This window comes from Ustilago hordei, assembly GCF_900519145.1.
Source record: "Ustilago hordei strain Uho2 genome assembly, contig: UHO2_contig_08, whole genome shotgun sequence".
NCBI lineage: Eukaryota > Fungi > Basidiomycota > Ustilaginomycetes > Ustilaginales > Ustilaginaceae > Ustilago > Ustilago hordei.
Window position 1 is genome coordinate 572,489 of NW_024545262.1, and position 18,904 is coordinate 591,392.

Here is an 18,904-nt window from a genome sequence, read left to right on the forward strand (position 1 = left end):
AGCTTGCACTTAAGCTTGTCAAGCGAACGCTTCTACACGATTCATCCTAGCTGCTCGAGGATCCTTAAGCCGGCGACACGGTCAAGCTGTTCTACTTTTTAAGTACATAATACCGCTGTCTAGGCTCACGGAGTATCTGCATCGATTCGCTTCGGCCTCAGTTTCAGCCCCTTCTAGATAGCTACAAACAATGCCGCCCTCCATCGAGTCCTCCACCTCCTCTGCTTCCACTGGCAACTCCATCAACGAGCCCAAGACACCACCGTTCAACCGCAACACCTCTGCACCTACCCCTGAAAAGCTCTCCACACCCACCTCTTTCCGCGGTCGATTCGCCTCGCTCACTCGCTCCGCCGGCAAGTCCACATCTAACAACCTCTCCGCCCCCGCCCCCGCTCCCGCCTCTGCTGGTTCAACACCTCGCTCCACGGCTCCACTCGAAGAAACGGCCGGTCGAATCGAAAAGCTTGACCTTACCAAGGGGGCGCCAGACTCGACAATGCCTAAGCATCCTCCCTCAGCGCCAGTCTGCCGAAGAGCAAGCGACGATGACGTCTTTGACAGCAGTCACCCGCACAAAACCGTTGCTGAGATGAACGAGGATTCTCCTCTCCAAAAGGTTTTGCAGAGTCCGAAAGCGCAACCGCTCCCAGGGCATCCAGGTAATCTCACCTCTGCTCAAACACATGCACTTCAAGAACTCACAGCCACACTCAAACGAGACGGAGCCCTGCACACATCCGAATCCGAAACACTCTCCCACCAAGAAACGCAGTTGCTCCGCTTCCTCCGTGCACGAAACTTCAATCCGGAAGCAGCCCGAACCATGTACCTCAAAGCGGAAGCCTGGAAGAAAGAAATTCAGCTCGACCACCTGATCTCTACGTTTTCCTTTTCCGAGCGAGACATCGTCGCCTCTCACGGCTGGTCAATGTATTTCCATAAAACCGACAAACTCGGTCGACCTATCTTCATCCAAGATCTGGGCAACATGGACACTACTTCCGTCTTCCGCAACACTACCCCCGAGCGAGTCATACAGAACTTCGCAGTGACACTAGAACTAGCTGTGCGACATCGCTACGAAGCATGTACGATCTCTTCCGGCCGTTGGGTGGACGATAACTATACGGTAGTAAACCTCGCCGGGCTGGGTTTAAGCACCTTTTGGTCAATGAAGGGGCAGTTGCAACAGTTGTTGGGGATATTGGACAATAACTTTCCAGAATTGTCAGGGAGAGTACAGATTATCAATGCTCCGTATATGTTCAGTACAATTTGGAGTTGGATTAAGGGGTGGTTGCCAACAGTGACGGTGGAGAAGATCGATATTGCGGGGGCGGATTATCATGAGAGGATATGGGAGTTTGTGAAGAAGGAAGATTGGCCGAAGAGTTTGGGTGGAGAGTGTGAATGTGAAGGTGGATGTGGCAAGAAGGATGACGGTCCTTGGGATAAGAGGCTGGTCAGGGGTGCGGCTGATGTTTGAATGTGGGGGAGTTTGCTGTTTCTTGGCATGCTGTTGTTCTCATTTTATAGATCATCTCAATTGCATTTCGTTTCATGCTTGATTCGACTGTTTCGTCCAACCAAGATCGACGTCTGGGTCGTGAAAGCTCCCTGAAGTCTGAGGTCACGTCGCTGTTGGTACTGCCAAAAGCGGGCGCAGGACGTCGTTCTGCCATTGACCATAGTTGCCGCGTCTGAGCTAATCGAGTTGAAGCAGCTACTTCTTCAGCTTCATCGTGAGCCTTTCAGAAGCTTCTGGTATCATCTGAACACTGTGCAACGGCTTTTCTGATCGCCTGCACCCCATCCCGAGCCTTGGACACACCAAATACCAAGTCCAATTTCGTCTATCCCGAGTATCTTCGTTGCCAAATGGTCCTCTGTGTCCGGGTCTGAGTGTTCCTGTCCTCTCTGTCCAGAGTATGCTGATGTCATGTCATGTACAGTACAGTACGAATGCGATCAGTCCACTTCAATCGAGATGCTAGTTCTGCAGAAAGGATGCTATTGCAAAGAAGCGAGTCTGTATTTGTAAGTGTGGTTGGGTTCACTCTTCGTCGTCGTACGCAGTGATCTCTTGACGTGCGCGAGCGGGAACTGTCAGGTGGATAGAAACATTCGTCATTCTCAATGTCAGTATTCTCCCTTCAATACCTGCATCATTGCTGCAACATGTATCACTCACGAGGGTAAGAAGTAGGAACCTTTTCAGCAGGCTTCCAACCGTATGCTTTACGAATAGGGGGCACTGTCAAGACTGCCACTGGTCCAACAGATCCAATGGCAATCGAGAAGAAGACTGCTGGGTGTTCGTGCGCTGCATATTGCTGTTTCATCATCAGCACAAGGTCATGAACTGTAAGTCTTAGGCACTTCTTTCTGCTTTTGCAGGTTCAGTTGAGTTGGGGGGCACTTACGAGGTATCGGTATGTGCTGCGGAACGGAGAAAATAGAGATACCATCATGGGTGCCTGTTTCTGGCCTGCAGATATGTCCCGCGCGGGTGCAGTTTGGAGGTGTAGGATGGTTGAGAAGATATGGTGTCGATAGGAATGCGGAGTGTGCGAAAGCATCAGTTGGATTTGAAATCGTGATCGTCTGGAAGCGTGTTCGGAGCCGAGTCCCGCTCGACAAATAATCCATATTTGTTGCTGTATTGCAATCTGACAGCCTACGACGAAATTGCGTATAATCGATCTTGGGCAAATTCTCTGGACGCGACTCCCGATCGATCCACAGCAGCACGTTTCGACCCGCGATAGCGGAGACCAACACTTTCCAAGACAGGGTTACATGACCTCGAACTACACCTCACTATCCTCTTTGTCCCTTTGCCCTTCCACCTTGATCGTTCCAATGATGCTGACCTTCACGCTATAAAGAAAGGGAGACACTACTACATACAGTACAGTATATGCGGAAGTTTAGAGGATGAGCAAATGTTTCTGAAATCGTACTCATTGCAGCTGTCAAACTACACCTGAAAATGTATTCGCAAATACAAAAGACGTCAACTCCGAGGTGCATATGTAGAGTTTTGACATTTGAACCCTTTTCTTTGACACACCTCAACCAATTGATCCTCCCTCCTGCTTCCCACGACAGAGACACAATACACATCTCCTCTCCATCTTTAGCGCTGATGAGCGAGAGGTGCAGGGTAGATTGTATATTGACACTTCGATCTTGAATTTAAGTTTTGTGCATTTGTCTTGTGCGACGGAGTGTAGCTCCGCTTTTCATGGCTGCACCAAGGGTGGCTTGAAGGTTGATGCACTGCGAAGAGTTGCTTTTGCCGGCAGATATTGATGGTGGAAGAAGGTTGCTTCTTTGAGTTGAAGCAGACGGCTAAGCTCTCGAGGAGTGCGCTTGTTCTGCTTCGCTAGAATGTCAAAGCTGTACGGCTTTCCAGGACGCTGCTTTCTACGACGCAAGGTAGGTGTAGGAAGAGCTCAAGCTTGACCCTCCATCGCATTCCGAGACTTGTGATAAGGCCCGTATTGTTCTCTGAGATGAGCCTAGATGAACCTTGCTGGTGTATCTGCTAAACTATATTGTGTTCGGATCGACAAGCGTATGAGGGTCTCAATGAGGAAAGATGAGTCAACCCTATCTTAGGGCCCCCCACACCCGAGACAGCTGTTGATCACGAGGGCCTCAATCATCTTTTCATCCCCCAAATCACTGCTAAGGTTCTGTACGACAACTCTTACCTTGTAAGAGAAGGCAGTTCGAGCCACTAGGCTATCATAGATGACCCGGATAAGCCATCTAGGGGACTCCGGTCTGCTTACCCTCTGGGCTAACCGAACTGAGATTCGGACTATCAATCTCGTCGAAAGCCGAACCAAATGCCACCATCCCCCACATTCATCTCACCAATACTATCTAATGATAAAAGGGCAAGTGTGTCAGGGAAAGCTCGTTCGGCCAGACTCGGTCGGTCGCGGGCAGGCGTTCTTGTTCGAGGTAAGTCTCGCTGCGTCGGGGCAACAATAAAGCTAGCTTTAAGGCGCTATGATGTTCTACGGAGCGGGAAATAAGATCCGTTGCCGTTTTGTCTGATAAGCTGCAGAGAGAAGCGGCTGAACCACACGGCGGACCCCATCAGAGGACGGAGCGGCTATCACGAGCAAGCAATCATTGACACCCCCAGCTCATACTTCATCAACACGTCTCGGGAGATGTCGACGAACTGCGACTTTGCTCTTTATCCGTACAATTAGAAGCAGTCCCCGGTCTGGCTTGAATGAAATTGGTCGATGACTCTGAGGAGGGGACTCAGCGTCGAGAGCCAGTTTGTTTGCGAACTGAAATCAATAGGGATTCAATTCCTCTTTTTTTCTTTTTTTTTTTTTTTCGATGTTGTCAGAGCTGTGCTGTGGTGTTGTTGTTCTCGAAACGAGGGCACAAGATTGAATGGCCGATGTCGCTCCGACAGGGTTTGCATCAAAGCAACAACAACAACGACAGGGAATCATCAGATGGCTTGCAAGGCGAGGCCAAGGTTATCCAAGCCTCCCAGTTGACAGACTGTCGATCCTGCCTCGCCTAAACTTGTTCCCTTTCATCTGTTGACACAGCTCTCTTCCTCTTTATCCTCCCCCCTCCGGTAAGCGAGTCAACTCTAGCTACAGCTGCAAGGCAGATAAAGGCCTGGATCCCAAGTCCGACTTTTGTTAGCCGCATCTCTCTTCTCCCTCGAGAAAAGGAAAGGGCTTTGTCGATCTGCACTTAGCTGCGTCGATCCCTTTGATCAAGATGGGTGCGTGGGTGACAAGTGATGCACACACTCTGTGTGAGACCTTCCAAGGGAATGCAGTTCCGACACCGCCGGGGAAGCGCACGAGCAGCGTTCTATTGTTGTCTCGCCTGAAGGGCCCTGTCATTCTGGAAACTAGTACTGCTCGTCCTCCTCATCCTCTCGAAATTGACATGCTGTTCTGCCCTTGGCGGTGAAGGGTGGCGGCTGCTAGAAGCTTTGCTTGCGCGCAAACCTCGTCCGAGGACCCCACTCGCTGAGATATGCTGTCTCGCTACAATGAGAAGCTAGAATCGTATCGGACGGTCGCCGCTAGAGATGCAAGAGAAGTCGACTCAGCCATGCGCATGAGCAGAGGCGTCATTATACTGTAACTTCTCACTCCCCTCTACCCTCCGCTCATCAGGTCTTGCTGCTTTTCACTAAGTTCGCTTCGATCTTTGGTTCACTCTCCACCCAGTCTCTTCTGCTTCTCCTTCCTTTCCCTCAACCTCTCCATCTGCATCCTCAATTCATTGTCCCTTCCTTGTCTCATCCCATATTGGCATCTGACAGATCCGCACGCCCAAACCCTCATCCGCTTCTTTGGCTGTTGCGAGACATCCCACACCTTCCTTTTCCACCTCATCCTCTACACTCTTCTTTCGTCGTCTCGATATCCGTTCCGTCTTTCTCCTCCATCTTACGACGCCACCGTCTATACCACAGCCATCATCTTATCCGACACTCACCTTTTTCATCGCCGTCCTTCTTTCTCTTGCTCAAATTCGAGGCACCAGATACCGCGTCTCCATCTCATCCACGTTCGCCACGCACTCGTGTCTACCAGGCACCGGCAGAGGTGACCTCAACGACAACCACCTTCCGTCCTTGCGACTGAGCTAGACTATCTCGCTGGACCCTCCGACCACAAGCTCGAGAGTTCTCAGGGAAGCTCCAAAAGCTTCCCTCTGCTCCTACTCACCGTTTCATCATGACGAGCGGCGTGGTCATAGCCACGGGCGAATCGCTCGGTAGACGACACAACTCACACAACAACCTTGTTGCTTCATCCGACAACGTCTCTGAATGGCTTCATCAATCGTCACACGACAACACGCCAAAAGCACAAACAGGCTTTGCTACATCTCACGAAACCATTCACCGTCAGGACAGCTTCGCTAGCCTCACCGACGGCTTTGACATTGTCTCACCACCTGCACTCAGCTGGTCGAATACGGCAGAGAGCAAAATCATGGGGCTAAACAACGCCGACGACTATCTCTGTGACTTCGTCGAGCATTCCATTGGTACGTCTCCCCCCACTCTGCAACAACGCTTGACGATAACTGTCTACTGACCCGACTTTGCATATTGACTACAATAATGAAACAGACCTAAAGACGACCGTCACCGAAACTCTGCACGTTGACGACTTCTTCAATGACTCAACCTCAGCCTCAAGCAGCCCTTACACAGGCACCACTATCAACCTTCCTGGCTGGAACCACGGTCCCGAGATCGCATCCGGCTTCAACTCTGATGCAGACTCACCTGAAGGCATCTGGTATGGTCATACACAAGCCATTAACTCAAAGACCGCTCGCAGAGGCCCGAACGTACCCAGCTTTGCTTTTAACATTGAGCATTCCGAGCTGGCTGCCTCTCCTGGCGCACCCACTTCTCTTGAATTCGACACTCTCAACCCTCCATCGTCCACATCGCCCAACGAGAGCCAAGGCTTGCTCGGTGCACCCGCTCGTACTTTGAGGTCTTGCATTAGTGCACCGCTGTTGCAGCGAGACGACCCTGTGCTGGAGGCTGCGGGGACACAAAACCTGATCAACGACTATTTTATCGATGTTGGGTTCCCTCAAGATCGCATTCCTGAGACTAACGCTCTGGGACTCGAACTTGGTCCTCAGTCCAGCGTGGTCAACAGCCCGGCTCAAGATGGGTTGATCAACGATGTCTCGCTTAGCACGGGCAGCGATGGGCTCCACGTACAAACCGAGCTGGCAGGTGGCAACACCAGCGTCGCTCAGTCTTCTGCTCTGTTCCAGCGTCGTGCTGTTCAGCGAGAGCTGCATGCCCCTGCTCCAGTTGCTGTCCCTGCCGCTGTCGAAGGCTCAACTGGTGACCGAACAATCGAAGTGGCTCCGGGACGCACCGTTACAGTCAACAACCCAGCAGAGTCGACCCTCGACCCCGAAAAGATGACCGACGAGCAAAAACGTCGACTTTTCCAGCTTCATCAGACCCACGTTGCCCAGCAAGCAGCCCGTCTTGGCGTCTATCAAGACTTTGTTACCCCTTCACAGCAATTTGCGGGTCAGGAAGCCAGCGAGCGCGCTGCAAAAACCGTGCAAGCGGCATTGATGTATGGCATGGAAGGTAACTCCCCACGCAAGCTCAGTGTAGGCTCTACGGGTCTTCTCACACCTGTTACTCCACAGCACCCTTTGCAGCCTGGTCCCAGCAGTGGTGGTGCCGGTAATGCGTACCATCCTCACCTGCAGTACATGCCCGATATGCAGATGCAAGGCTACCCAGCGGGCGCGAAGTTCGATCCTAGGATGCCTGGCATGCCACTGAGTGCGGACTCGGCCAGCTTTGCACCAAGCATCCAGAATCAGTTCTCAAATTTGCATCTTGCTCAACAACAGCAGGCGCAGGCGCAGGCGCAGCAAGGTCAGGGAGTATTCACGCCGCAATTTTTGCATCAGAATGACACGACGCTGTTCGCAGGACAAGGCATGGGAACGCAGGATATGTCAGGGTACACTTCGGTCTACCCACCACCAAGGCATAACAGTGTCAGTGGTGGATCTGGTGTTGATCGTAGTAGTATCAGTGGTGCAAGTGGAGCAGCGCGGATGGGAATGTATGGGTTGACGTTGAGTGCGAGCGGGATGGTCGGAGGCGCTACAGGGGTGGATCAGATGCTCCTTGCTGCGAGAAGAGGTAGTCATGCAGTATTGAGGACTTCGGAATCGAGTCCATCGCTGGCTTCGCAGATCGCGGCCAACCCGATGCAGCTCCAGAACCCCTTCTCGCAACAGCTTCCACAGCAGCAGCAGGTTCCGACCACCCTAGAACCTGCCAAGTTGATGGGCGCAGCGGGCTCCAACGTCGGTCTAGAAATCGGCTTGATGCCTCCTGTAGCCAGCACGCCTCGCTCCGCACCCGCAGATGCATCCCGAGAGCACCTCGCATTGCAGCAAACACGAATGCGACAACTTCAACAACAGCGACCCCAACTTCCTCAGATGCAAAACGTTGCCGTCAAACGGCAACAAGCCGCAGTTTCCGCCGCTGCCAAACAAGGCACGGTCACAACACGCAAGATGCCCAGCAACCTTTCTGCACCTCTAAGCCCGCCTAGGTCACCAGCAAAGATGAAGTCGACCCCCCACCTATACAGTCCTCTGGCGGGCAGTAGTGGTATCGGTCTGCCTCCTTCGCCAGGTAAATCTATGCTGCGCAAGATTGCATCGAACAGACGTATCACGACCTCAGGCGACAGCGGATCGACATTGATGGCAAGTGGAAGCAGTGGATCTTCTTCTGCTAGCTTTTCAAATTCAGGTCATGGGCTCAAGTCTAAATCGAGCAACATCGGATCTCAAGGCTTCACCCTCGAACTCACCACTACAGCGTCGCCAAATCGCGCAAGAACGATCTCTCATCAAAGCGCCTCTTCTTCTCGCTCTCACTCTTCCCTTAGCAAGTCCAAATCTCCCACTCCCTCAGCCCTTGCGTCCGGCAGCGGCAACGGCGGATTCTCCTCGCTCTCCTTCGTCAACTATGGTATGGACGATGCAGATGAGATCTGTTCAGCAGTCGCTCCTAGCGGAAGCTACAAAGTGCCTCTGCGCGGATTTGGTGCTTCTTCGGGTGAAGATGACGACTTTGATGATGAAGCAAGCTCCATCCGCACCAGAACAATGAGCAATATTACGGGGACAACGGCAGGGATGATGGGTTCGGACGAAGAGAAGGACAGTCCGGGGTCGAGTACAACGGTCATGCCTGGAAGCCCGACGAAGAAGGTTAGAAAGAACTCGAGCCGGCCGAATCTGCTAATGGCAAGCGGGAGCAGCGGGGGTAGTTCATTGAAGAGTAAGAGGAGTGTGGCGAATTTGGGTGGAAGCAGTAGAGGTTGGGATCTGATGGGGATGGGAAGGTCTCCTAGGAAGGCGAAATCGACTATTCTTAGTCCTGTGTCTAGCGCTGGTAGTGGGGAGTAGTAGGATACCGTAGGCTATTCTCGACTGTGGTGTTGCTCTTCGTCGTCGTCACACGTTTTCTTCATGAATTTTTTGGCCCTCTTTTCTCACGACATTTTACGATCCTTTATTATTATTTTCGACGAATAACTTTGACAAGCATTTGTACTGTTTCGCTTCGACATCTGCCCCTCTTCACACTTGAGGTGGCCTTTTGTATTCTCACTCACACTTTCTGCGCTCAATTTCACGAAGCATGCCAGCCACCTTCGTACCTAACGTATGTGCATCATCTACGCACATCTGATCTCAATCAAGTCAATGCGTGAAGATGCGTATCCGATGCGATTGCGATCAACCGAAAAGCTACTGTTACAATTCTTTTCTAACCTTGTCATAGGCTTAGGCGCCGACCTTGACCACCATCTTACCAACATTCTTACCAGCAAACAGATCATTCAACGCCTTAGGGCACTGCTCCAAGCTCTTGCCTTCCTCCCTTGCCTTTCCGTCCAACTCCTCGCCAACCACGTGGAACTTCCTTGCCAACTTGCCCTCCTTCATCCACTTGGTCATGTCGTCCTCAGCCTCGCCGTACCTCTTGGCATAGTCGAAGACGATGAAGCCCTGCAACTTAATCCTCATGGCAATGATGGTCTGGTAGTTCTTCAAACCGTCAGGTTTAGGGTTGTTGTAGTCCGAGATGGCACCGCAAAGCGCAATACGAGCGTGAGGCTTCATGCAGAGCAAGGACATGTCGAGGATCTCACCACCGACATTCTCGAAGATGGCATCGATGTAGCCGTACTTCTTCTGAACGATCTCACGGTAGGTCTTCTTGAAGTCGGGAGCTTTGTAGTTGAGTGCCTCGTCAGCACCAAGGGATTCTTTGAGCCACTGGCATTTGTCGTCAGCACCGGCGACAGCGATGACCTTGCATCCCTTGAGTTTGGCGAGCTGGACAGCAATGGAGCCGACAGAGCCAGCAGCACCGGTAACGACGACAACATCGCCTTGCTTAATAGCGGCAACGTCGAAAATCCCCCAGTAGGCGGTCTGGCCCGAGGAACCAAGAGGTCCAAGGTAGTCGAGGAGAGAACCGCCTTCACGAATGGTGCGCTTCTCGACAGTCTTTCCGGGAACACGGGCGTACTGTTGCCAACCGAGAGTACCGCTAACCTGGTCACCCTTCTGAAGACCAGAGAACTTGGAAGCGACGACAACACCAACACCACCAGCACGCATCACCTCACCAATCTGGACGGGGGGAAGGTAAGATCGTGCATCACGCAACCAGCCACGCATGGCAGGGTCGAGAGAGACATACTCGACCTTGATGAGAACTTCACCATCTTGAAGCTCGGATTCCTTAGGAACGGGGACGGTGCGCTTCTCGTAGGTAGAGTCGGAGGCTCCAAGAGTGTCATTAATGGCGGCGGTAGGACGCTCGCGCAAGACGATCTGGGTCTGCTGGGACGGAACGTTGAACGACATGTTGGGCGAAAGTGGGGCAAGGATGTGTGATGGATGTGAGAGAAGAAGGTGGAGAAATCCCAGGATGCTTCGGAGTTGGAGGGAAACAAACCGTTCTTGACGAAGCCAAGGAGCCGACATTTGTATGGTTGAGACCAGGAAGCCGAGTCCGGCTTTGCTCTTGCCTACGTTTGAGGCCGTTCAAACAAACTCCACGGAACATGGCAGACACTTCACACGCATACAGTACAGACCACGACCCCACTCTCGGAGATACCGTACACATGATCTTCTTGTTGGAAAGTTTCCAAGGAGGTGGAAGGGAGATGGCACAACTGGCTCGAACATCAGGTTTACTTCTTCCGGTCAGTTCTACCGGTTAGAGACTGTGCTCGAGTGCCATCTTTCTTCCTGTTCGGGTCGCGTTTGAGCCGGCTAACGCTTTGGCCGAGTTTTGATTTTTTTTTTTTTTTTATTGGGTTATTTATTATTTTTTTATATAGCTTTTTGTGTTAGGGTTACGATGCCGTCATGCTTCAACAGCGCTAAATCCACATGGCCGGAATCTAGAGACCGGAAAATGTTGAAAAGTGAAGACGCTTGAGTCCCGATAACTGGCGATCGGGGAGAGTCTAAGTACGATGTCACTGCTGGTTTAGACAGAAACATGTATACTCAATTGACTAAGTGAACATGGCGAGAACCTAGTGTTCTCGAGCTAAATATATATACATCTCTGAGGCTGATACCGAGTGTGGGCGCTATCTACTTAATGACGATGCCTGACAAGGAGTGAGGTTGCATCCGATCCCTGGCGTGATCGTCTCTGTCTAATCTCCGATCATTGCTGCTTCGCCCGATCTCTCTCATATCGCCTTATGTCTGCTTACATCACCATGTTGGATTGTCTACTTTCAACAAAAAAGGGTCTTCGACGCTTCGTATTTTGGCCGACCAGCAAGGAGTGTGAGATCGAGAAAAAAAACTACAAACCTCAAATTAGTTGTGTTGGACCCTGAACGCAAAGATTCGGGTTTCGGATCCAAGTTCAAGATGAACACGGCGCAACATGCAGGAAGATTAGACTTCTGACATGCCGCTCCACCACATCACTTTATTTAATGCTGGGTTGACTCTGGCCAGCTCTCAAGACACCATCTGCGAGGCTGTCTCCTCACTTGCGGGCAAGACGTCTTTTCAGCCTCGAGAAGAGCTCTCAACGGCACGACGTACTCGCACATGCTGCTACCATAGTGTCTCTTCTACGCGGCTCATCGAACACTCATGGCCGCTGCCGCTGCGAAGCTGGCCGGCTCCAGCTCAGCTACAGCATCCACATCAGCAGCACCGGCCAAGGACGACTCGCAGGCCAACGCTCTCTACAAAGAAAGAGAGAAGAAGCGATGCCAACTACGCGCTGCCAACCTACAAGCCTGGACTTCCGGTCCACCAGCAACACCAAAGACCCTCGATTCGAACCTCAAGAAGAACACAGCGTTCGTCAAGCGGGTCAAGCAGAGCATTGGTCAAGATGCTCGCGACCAGCTTCTCAAAGACCTGCCTCAGCTCAACCTAGAGAAATATTTGCAAGAGCTCACACAGGCGGTACCTGAGGGCTTGTCGAGGTGTGCCACAGCGAAGGACTGCTTTGCCGCGGCAGAGATCGTCTCCGCATTTCATGTTCGCTTTGGTGGTGAGGCTTTCAGCTTGCCCCTCACTATTGCGCTTGAGCAGGCACTAGCTCCTGCAAGCAAGACTGTCTACCAGAATGCAACAGCAGAGCAAAAGGAGAGAGACGAGGCTGCTCGAGTAGCTCGTCAAAAGCCGCTGCTTCGTGTGACGGCAGAGCTCGCGCTCGTTGAAGCGATAGGTACCTCGAACGACAACAAGGGAGCAGCCTGGCTTTACACCCTTCTCAAGAACCTCTTAGCTACCGACAAAGAGCACAGCAACGTTCCGCTACTCATCTCCATCCTCAAAGGTCTCGGTCAGTCCATCCTAGCTCCACCTGCAGCTAGCGATGCTGATACGCAACTTTCTAAGCAGGCCAACTCACTCACTCTAGGCGAAGTTGTCGACATGAGCGCCGTCGAAGCAGCCGATCCAGCAACTGCCCCTCTCGTTTCGTCAGATATGCAGGCCAAGTTTCGCAAACTTATCGAGAGCTACTTCCAGACTCTTGCTCGACGCATCGTCAAGGAACACCAGAGGTTGCAGGACCAGGATCGCAAGAACCACGAAGCCTACATTCGTTCTGGAGAGATATTTGAGGACCGTCAGCAGAACTACGAACGCATGACGAAGAGCTTCGAGCGCGTTCGGGACTGGGGTCGGATCCTGTCGGACCTACTCCACGTGCCGATGCCTGAACTCGAGTCTTCAGCTTCGGCGAGCAACGCCGTCGGCCTGGGCGTCAACTTGGATTCAAAATCAGCCTTCGAGCGGGCAGATGAAGAATTTGCGACGGATCAGAGTCCATGGGAGGACCAAGACTCGCAAAAGTTCTACGAAGAAATCTTGGATCTGGGCGACATTATCCCTCCTGCGATCCTGGCACAGACTACAGGCATCAGCACCAACGCTTCCAGCATCGGTGGCAGAGCAGATTGGGCAGAGGATGGAGCCAGCCGCAGCGAAACAGACCCAGTCAGCACATCGTCAGGACTGAACACGCCTCAACTCAACGCTGATCAGACTGACGAAGTAATGAATGCTGGACCTGCTGCACAGCTTGCTACACTCATGGCCAAGTTGCTGGACATGACCAACCGCAGTATGATCGATAGCGCTGCGGTGGACTTTGCTTTCATCGCCACCAAGCCCGCTCGCAGAAAGTTGATCAAGCATCTCGCTTCCCTTCCACGGAACCGCATCGATTTAGCGCCATACTACGCTCGTCTCGCTGCAACGCTCAATCGCTACATGCCAGACGTTGGCTCTGGTCTCACATCTTTACTCGAAGACGAGTTCCGCTACCTGCAACGCAAGAAGAACGTCGACCTCACCGAGACCCGAGCAAAGAACGCACGCTTCATCTCAGAGCTCACCAAGTTCAAAGTGACACCAACACATGCTATCTTCCACTGTCTCAAGACATGTCTCGAGGATTTCACTGGGCCTAACATCGATGTGCTCGCTTCATTGCTCGAGGGCTGTGGACGATACCTTTTGCGCACGGAAGCAACATCAGCAAATATGCGTAGCATGCTCGAAATGCTGAGGCGAAAGCGTGCAGCTGCCAATCTAGACTCTCGCCAGCTGCTCCTTCTCAATAATGCCTACTACCAATGCAATCCACCCAAGCGCAAAGCAGCCGAGCAGAAAGTCCGATCCCCGATGGAGCTTTACATCCGTCATCTCATCTACCATGTTCTCACAAAGAAGATGGTCGATCACGTTGTTATGCAGCTCCGGAAACTTAACTGGGACAATCCCGAGGTGTACGGATGGCTCAAGGATGCATTCACTCGAGCATGGAGAATTCGATACTCCAACATTCACCTGCTCGCTATCCTTCTTTACGAGCTCGACAGATTCCACCCTTCCTTCGCAGTCGAAGTCATCGATCAGATCCTCGAGAACGTCCGCATCGGTATGGAAGAAAACATCTTCAAGCACAACCAGCGACGCGTTGCCACCATCTGCTACCTTGGCGAGCTCTACAACTACCGTCTCATCAACAGCGGGATGTTGTTCGAGCAGCTCTGGTCGCTTGTCACTTTCGGTCATCCCAACGGCAGGCCGTGGCCAGGGCAAGTGGCACCACTTGACGCGCCAGATGATTACTTCAGGATCAGACTCGTCTGTACATTGCTAGACACGTGTGGTGTCTGCTTTGACAGAGGGTCGTTGCGGAGGAAGCTGGATGACTTTTTGGTGTTTCTGAACGTGTATGTGCTGTGTAAAGAACAGCCGTTGCCTATGGACGTCGACTTTATGTTGATAGAGACACTGGAGACGCTGAGGCCGGAGTTGAAATTCAAGAGGGTATTTGGAGATGCAGCTGCGGCATGGGAGGAGATGATGGCTGTGAACAGGCAGAAGACTGCTCAGGTGGGAGCGGCGGACGAGGAAGAGGAGGAAAGTGACGCGAGAAGCTCGGACGAGGGTCCGAGAGCAAACGGACAGAGCGGTGAGAGTGGGGAGAAGAGACGCAGAGCCAAGGGAAGGAATGCTGTCGAAGGTGACGACACTTCGGATAGTGACGACTCGTCTGGTTCTTACACTTCCTCATCGGGCTCAGCGCAATCCGACGAGGAGGAATCTTCCCCATCGGGTTCTTCTGAGGACTCGGATGCGTTACGTTCGGATGCAGGAGACTCTGACGTCTCTGACGCCGACTCGGACGAGGAAGATGAAGTGAGCCGTCACCGCATGGACGAGGAACTCGCTCTCCGCAAGGAAGCGGACGACGAATTCGACCGCGAGCTCGCAAGAATGATGGCTGAGTCTAGCTCTTCAGGTTCTTCAGCTGCCCCGGCTCAAGTCAGCAACGCCGCTACAAGCAACCCGCGAAGCATGCATCTCTTCTCACGAGGTGGACTGTCCTCCACCAACACCGGCTACAATCACGGCCATATCCACGTTCACTCTCACGCTTCCGGCTCAGGCGGACTTTCCGAGATCGGCCTTCCCCTTCGCAAGAAGCCTTATGAGCAGACCCACAGCACCATTGTCGAGGACAACAGCTCGCATATGAAGTTCTCTCTCCTTTCCAAGAAGGGCTCTAAGCAGGTCACTCACGAAGTTCACGTCCCCTCGACAGCTTCTATCGCGATCAACACACGCTCGAAGCAGCTGAAGGAAGAAGCGGAACGTAAGCAGCTCAAGGAGCTGGTACTAGCGTACGAGAGGAGCTCGGAGAATCAACAGCACAGCTCGCCACTCCCGCCACATGGGTCTTTCTTGCGTCGTCAGAACCAGCAGCAGGAGCAAACGCAGCAGCAGCAACAATCACAGCAACAGCAGCGCGGACTGCAGTCAGCAAGAGGCGGTAGAGGTGCTGCGGGCGACGATTTCAAGATTTGGACCAGTCACGGCTTTTAGATTGCAATGCAGATGTTCTGATGTATGCGCGTTGACAACACTGACCGTGGTCTGCTTGGACAATGTGGGTGAAGCAGCGAGTATGATGGATGAAGAAGCATCAACGTATGGCGCCAAGATTTCACTCAATGTTAAGTTCGACTTTGCTCTGCGCCAAATCACGTGATGCCCTTTTTCCACGAAAGGGTCGCAATTCAAGAAGATTGAATATCGCCGTGACGCTCCTTCTTGCAGACGACACACTCACCATCACCGACCATTTATCCTTCTTCACCTTCGTTCTGGCTCATACATTCGTTTCATATCAGTCACACGCCTCCCTGTAGCCTGCTGCCCAGTCAGCTCGACAGACCATCTTTGTCTCCAAAGCGTACGAAAGAAGAACCAGCGCGACGCATCCTGTCCCGACCCAGCAGCATTTTCCAGCACCTCGTCGCCGAGCACGCACGTCCTACTCAAGAGTCGTGACACTCACTCTCACACATCATGAACGGCAGATATGATGCAGCAGCCTTACGGCCCAAGATCACAGTGCGACAACTCAACCGTGACCATGCCAACTTCATTCTCGAAAATGTCGATCTTTCCTTTGCCAACTCATTGCGGAGAATCATGATTGCAGACATCCCAACAGTGGCGATCGATATGGTGGAAATCAGGAATAACACAACGGTGTTGCCGGATGAGTTCTTGGCGCATAGACTGGGTATGGTCCCATTGTTGAGTATGGATTGTTCGAAGGCTTTGGTTGATCACAGGGTACGTTTCTTGTTCTCGGCCTAAGGTTTGACTTTGCCGCTGCTTCGAGCTGTGATCTGACTCTCTTTTCTTCTTGCTTTGACCTGTCCTCCCTACCTCTCACACTGCTGCACACGCTCACGAATCACTCGAACACTCCAAACGCTCGCACGCACGCTCGCAGGACTGTGCCTGTGAAGACGGCTGCGACCGATGTTCCGTCGAACTCACATTACGCGCCCGTTGCACAACCCGAGGTAACCTCGAAGTAACCTCCCGCGACCTTATACGATCAGACACCATCGAAAATGCCACAATCTATGACGATGATGCAATGAACGAACCCGCCGCACCCAAACACCCCGATTTTGGTCGACCCGTAGGCCACGATGGATCCATCCCACCCATTATGCTTGTCAAAATGTCCAAAGGCCAAGAACTCGACATTCGCTGTATTGCACGTAAAGGATTTGCAAAGGAACACGCCAAATGGTCGCCCTGTTCCGCAGTCGGATTTGAATATGACCCGCACAACGCCTTGCGCCATACCACATACTGGTACGAGTTCGATGCGAAACAAGAATGGCCTGAAGGACCGAATGCAGAGTTGGAAGAACCACCACAGGAGGGAGCTCCGTTTGATTACAATAAGAAGGTGGATAAGTTCTATTTTGATGTTGAGGCAAGTGGGAGTATGCATCCAGCGGAAATTGTCGAGACGGGATTGGGGTTGTTGGAGTATAGAGTGGCACAGATCGTTCAAGAGTTGAGTATGTTGGATGATCCTCAACCTGGAGGGGGGTTGGAGAATGGAATGATGGATCCATATGGTACGGGGACAGGAGGCATGCCAAATGGAGGAGGGATGGATATGAATGGCGGGATGGGTGATATGAATGGGTACCATGCTCAGCAACAGCAGGCTAATCCTTATGCTGGCGGATGGGACTAAACCACGGTACGGTCGTTTGCGGAAGCAGCTTCCTTCGGCTCGCTGCCTTGAATACAGTCCCGTGTTTCAGCGGAACCATTCCACCGCCTCCGCATCCCAACGAAGCTTTCGCCTCACACATACGCCCATGCACTTCCAAGACTTTCGCACAGCGAACAAAGACATCAAGACTTCTCTGTTGTCGGACTCGACCTCCTACGTCTCCAGCTCCGCATCCGCATCGTGCCGGATTCCTTTCAATGGCTCACGCACCCGCGTTCACTTCACTTCACAAACAAGAGTTGCGAAATGCAACGCTGAAAAGCTGTACTTCTAGACACAAACCATCATTCGCAATTAGCGTGACCTGATTTTAAGTGCAAACGTGTGGTGCCAAGTGTATCGTTCAAGCGACAGCGAGGTGTTCCCTGGCCGAATGTCACCTTTTTTTTTTGTTTTTGTTTTTGTTTTTTCGATTGCAAAACCAACAGGGACGCGTGAAAGTAAATGTACACGAAATGAAACGAGATGAGACCAATACGCCTCTAGGCCAGGCTCGAACGTTCCCGATGATCAGAGGTCATCTGGCTATGTGTCCTCTAAAGAGGTGACTTCCCGGTCAAAAGAGCGAGAGAGCCGAACAACATAGCTAATAACCAATGCTCACCAGGCAGCAGAGGCCAGGTCAGAGGCGAAAGAAAACACCCAGTGATTGGGCGCAATAGAGTGGAGCGTGGAGAGCATAAAGTCATGAAGCCGGAACGGGGCCAAGACTGTGATGTTGTCAAAAGGTCAGAAGGCCAAAGTGATCAGGCGCGACGCCTGATTAGTACCAGTGGCACCATCTCAAAAACTTTAAAATCACCATAACTCGGCCATTTCTTGATAAGTCTTGTTCGAAAAAGTTGGAGGGTGTTCCCCTCGCTATTCCGCATTCGTGGAGGCCCTCAAAAGGGCAAAAAATTTCGCCAAACACTCTGTGCTCGTGCGAAGTCTCGGGAGAAAGCTGGGGTGATACAATGAAGGAGTCTGAACTCGAAGTTGAACAGTGATGTCAAAAAAAAAGGCTCAAAATGTTTTCCCGGCCAGGGAATCGAACCCTGATCTGAGCAGAACAATCAAGTTCGGGTTGAAACAACAGCTAACAAACTGAGAGTGCCCTATACTAACCATTGTACTAACTGGGATTTGTTACAACGTTGCGCTCAGCAAGACAATATAATGTGCCAAAGAGTTATTGATGAAATTTTTATCCTTCACCAACTCATTTTTGCACTAACTAGCATCATCTTGATGGTGCCCAGCTGCTTCTTCTACAGGCAGACCTCTATCAAGCGCAGTTCCCCCCAGTTTCAAGAATGATGAATTTGCTTGCTTTGTGTCTGCGCTATGAGCCCCCGACTGTCTTCAATCATCAACCATCAACCATCAACCCTTCTTCAGTGGCGCTCGTAGCACCTGATATAGTAACCGTCTCTGGATGGAGTACTCGGCCTTTTCGCCGCCACGAAGCCAAGCCATCCACAGCCACGGTTCTATTGGCTGCAGATGTAGTATGAGCTATGCCAAGCCTCCGGGCGGTTGGTCGGAATTGCGGAAAGAGTCAATGGGCGTTGGAGACCATCTTCCAGTGATAAGAGAAAAGCGAGGCCCGATGATGCGACAAATGTCTCTGTGTGTCGCAGTCTGGTCGGATCGTTGAAGACCAACCATCCAAGCGAAGTTTTTCATTTTCTG

General features: G+C 52.0%; 6 protein-coding genes and 1 non-coding gene across 7 annotated transcripts; 4 read left to right on the top strand and 3 right to left on the bottom strand.

Annotated features, from left to right (window-relative positions):
* Positions 1–190: 190 nt before the first annotated feature.
* On the top strand, positions 191–1,489 carry UHO2_04299 (uncharacterized protein; the record flags this gene model as incomplete). Its single annotated transcript, XM_041555972.1, has 1 exon — positions 191–1,489. The coding sequence occupies one exon, from the start codon at positions 191–193 to the stop codon at positions 1,487–1,489; it is 1,299 nt and encodes a 432-aa protein (XP_041411906.1).
* Positions 1,490–2,056: 567 nt separating this feature from the next.
* UHO2_04300 (uncharacterized protein) lies at positions 2,057–2,471 on the bottom strand (the record flags this gene model as incomplete). The annotated part of the gene is made up of 3 exons (XM_041555973.1): positions 2,057–2,106; positions 2,195–2,336; positions 2,427–2,471. The coding sequence occupies 3 exons, from the start codon at positions 2,469–2,471 to the stop codon at positions 2,057–2,059; spliced, it is 237 nt and encodes a 78-aa protein (XP_041411907.1).
* A 3,273-nt stretch (positions 2,472–5,744) lies between these two features.
* UHO2_04301 (uncharacterized protein) lies at positions 5,745–9,000 on the top strand (the record flags this gene model as incomplete). The annotated part of the gene is made up of 2 exons (XM_041555974.1): positions 5,745–6,060; positions 6,146–9,000. 2 exons carry the CDS (start codon positions 5,745–5,747, stop codon positions 8,998–9,000), a joined length of 3,171 nt encoding a protein of 1,056 aa, XP_041411908.1.
* A 381-nt stretch (positions 9,001–9,381) lies between these two features.
* Positions 9,382–10,473, bottom strand: UHO2_04302 (uncharacterized protein; the record flags this gene model as incomplete). Its single annotated transcript, XM_041555975.1, has 1 exon — positions 9,382–10,473. The coding sequence occupies one exon, from the start codon at positions 10,471–10,473 to the stop codon at positions 9,382–9,384; it is 1,092 nt and encodes a 363-aa protein (XP_041411909.1).
* A 1,263-nt stretch (positions 10,474–11,736) lies between these two features.
* Positions 11,737–15,498, top strand: UHO2_04303 (uncharacterized protein; the record flags this gene model as incomplete). The annotated part of the gene is made up of 1 exon (XM_041555976.1): positions 11,737–15,498. The coding sequence occupies one exon, from the start codon at positions 11,737–11,739 to the stop codon at positions 15,496–15,498; it is 3,762 nt and encodes a 1,253-aa protein (XP_041411910.1).
* A 486-nt stretch (positions 15,499–15,984) lies between these two features.
* Positions 15,985–17,188, top strand: UHO2_04304 (uncharacterized protein; the record flags this gene model as incomplete). The annotated part of the gene is made up of 2 exons (XM_041555977.1): positions 15,985–16,257; positions 16,421–17,188. The coding sequence occupies 2 exons, from the start codon at positions 15,985–15,987 to the stop codon at positions 17,186–17,188; spliced, it is 1,041 nt and encodes a 346-aa protein (XP_041411911.1).
* Positions 17,189–18,245: 1,057 nt separating this feature from the next.
* On the bottom strand, positions 18,246–18,354 carry tRNA-Glu(CTC). The gene has a single exon. It is a non-coding gene; the product is annotated as a tRNA-Glu (tRNA).
* Between the last annotated feature and the right edge of the window lie 550 nt (positions 18,355–18,904).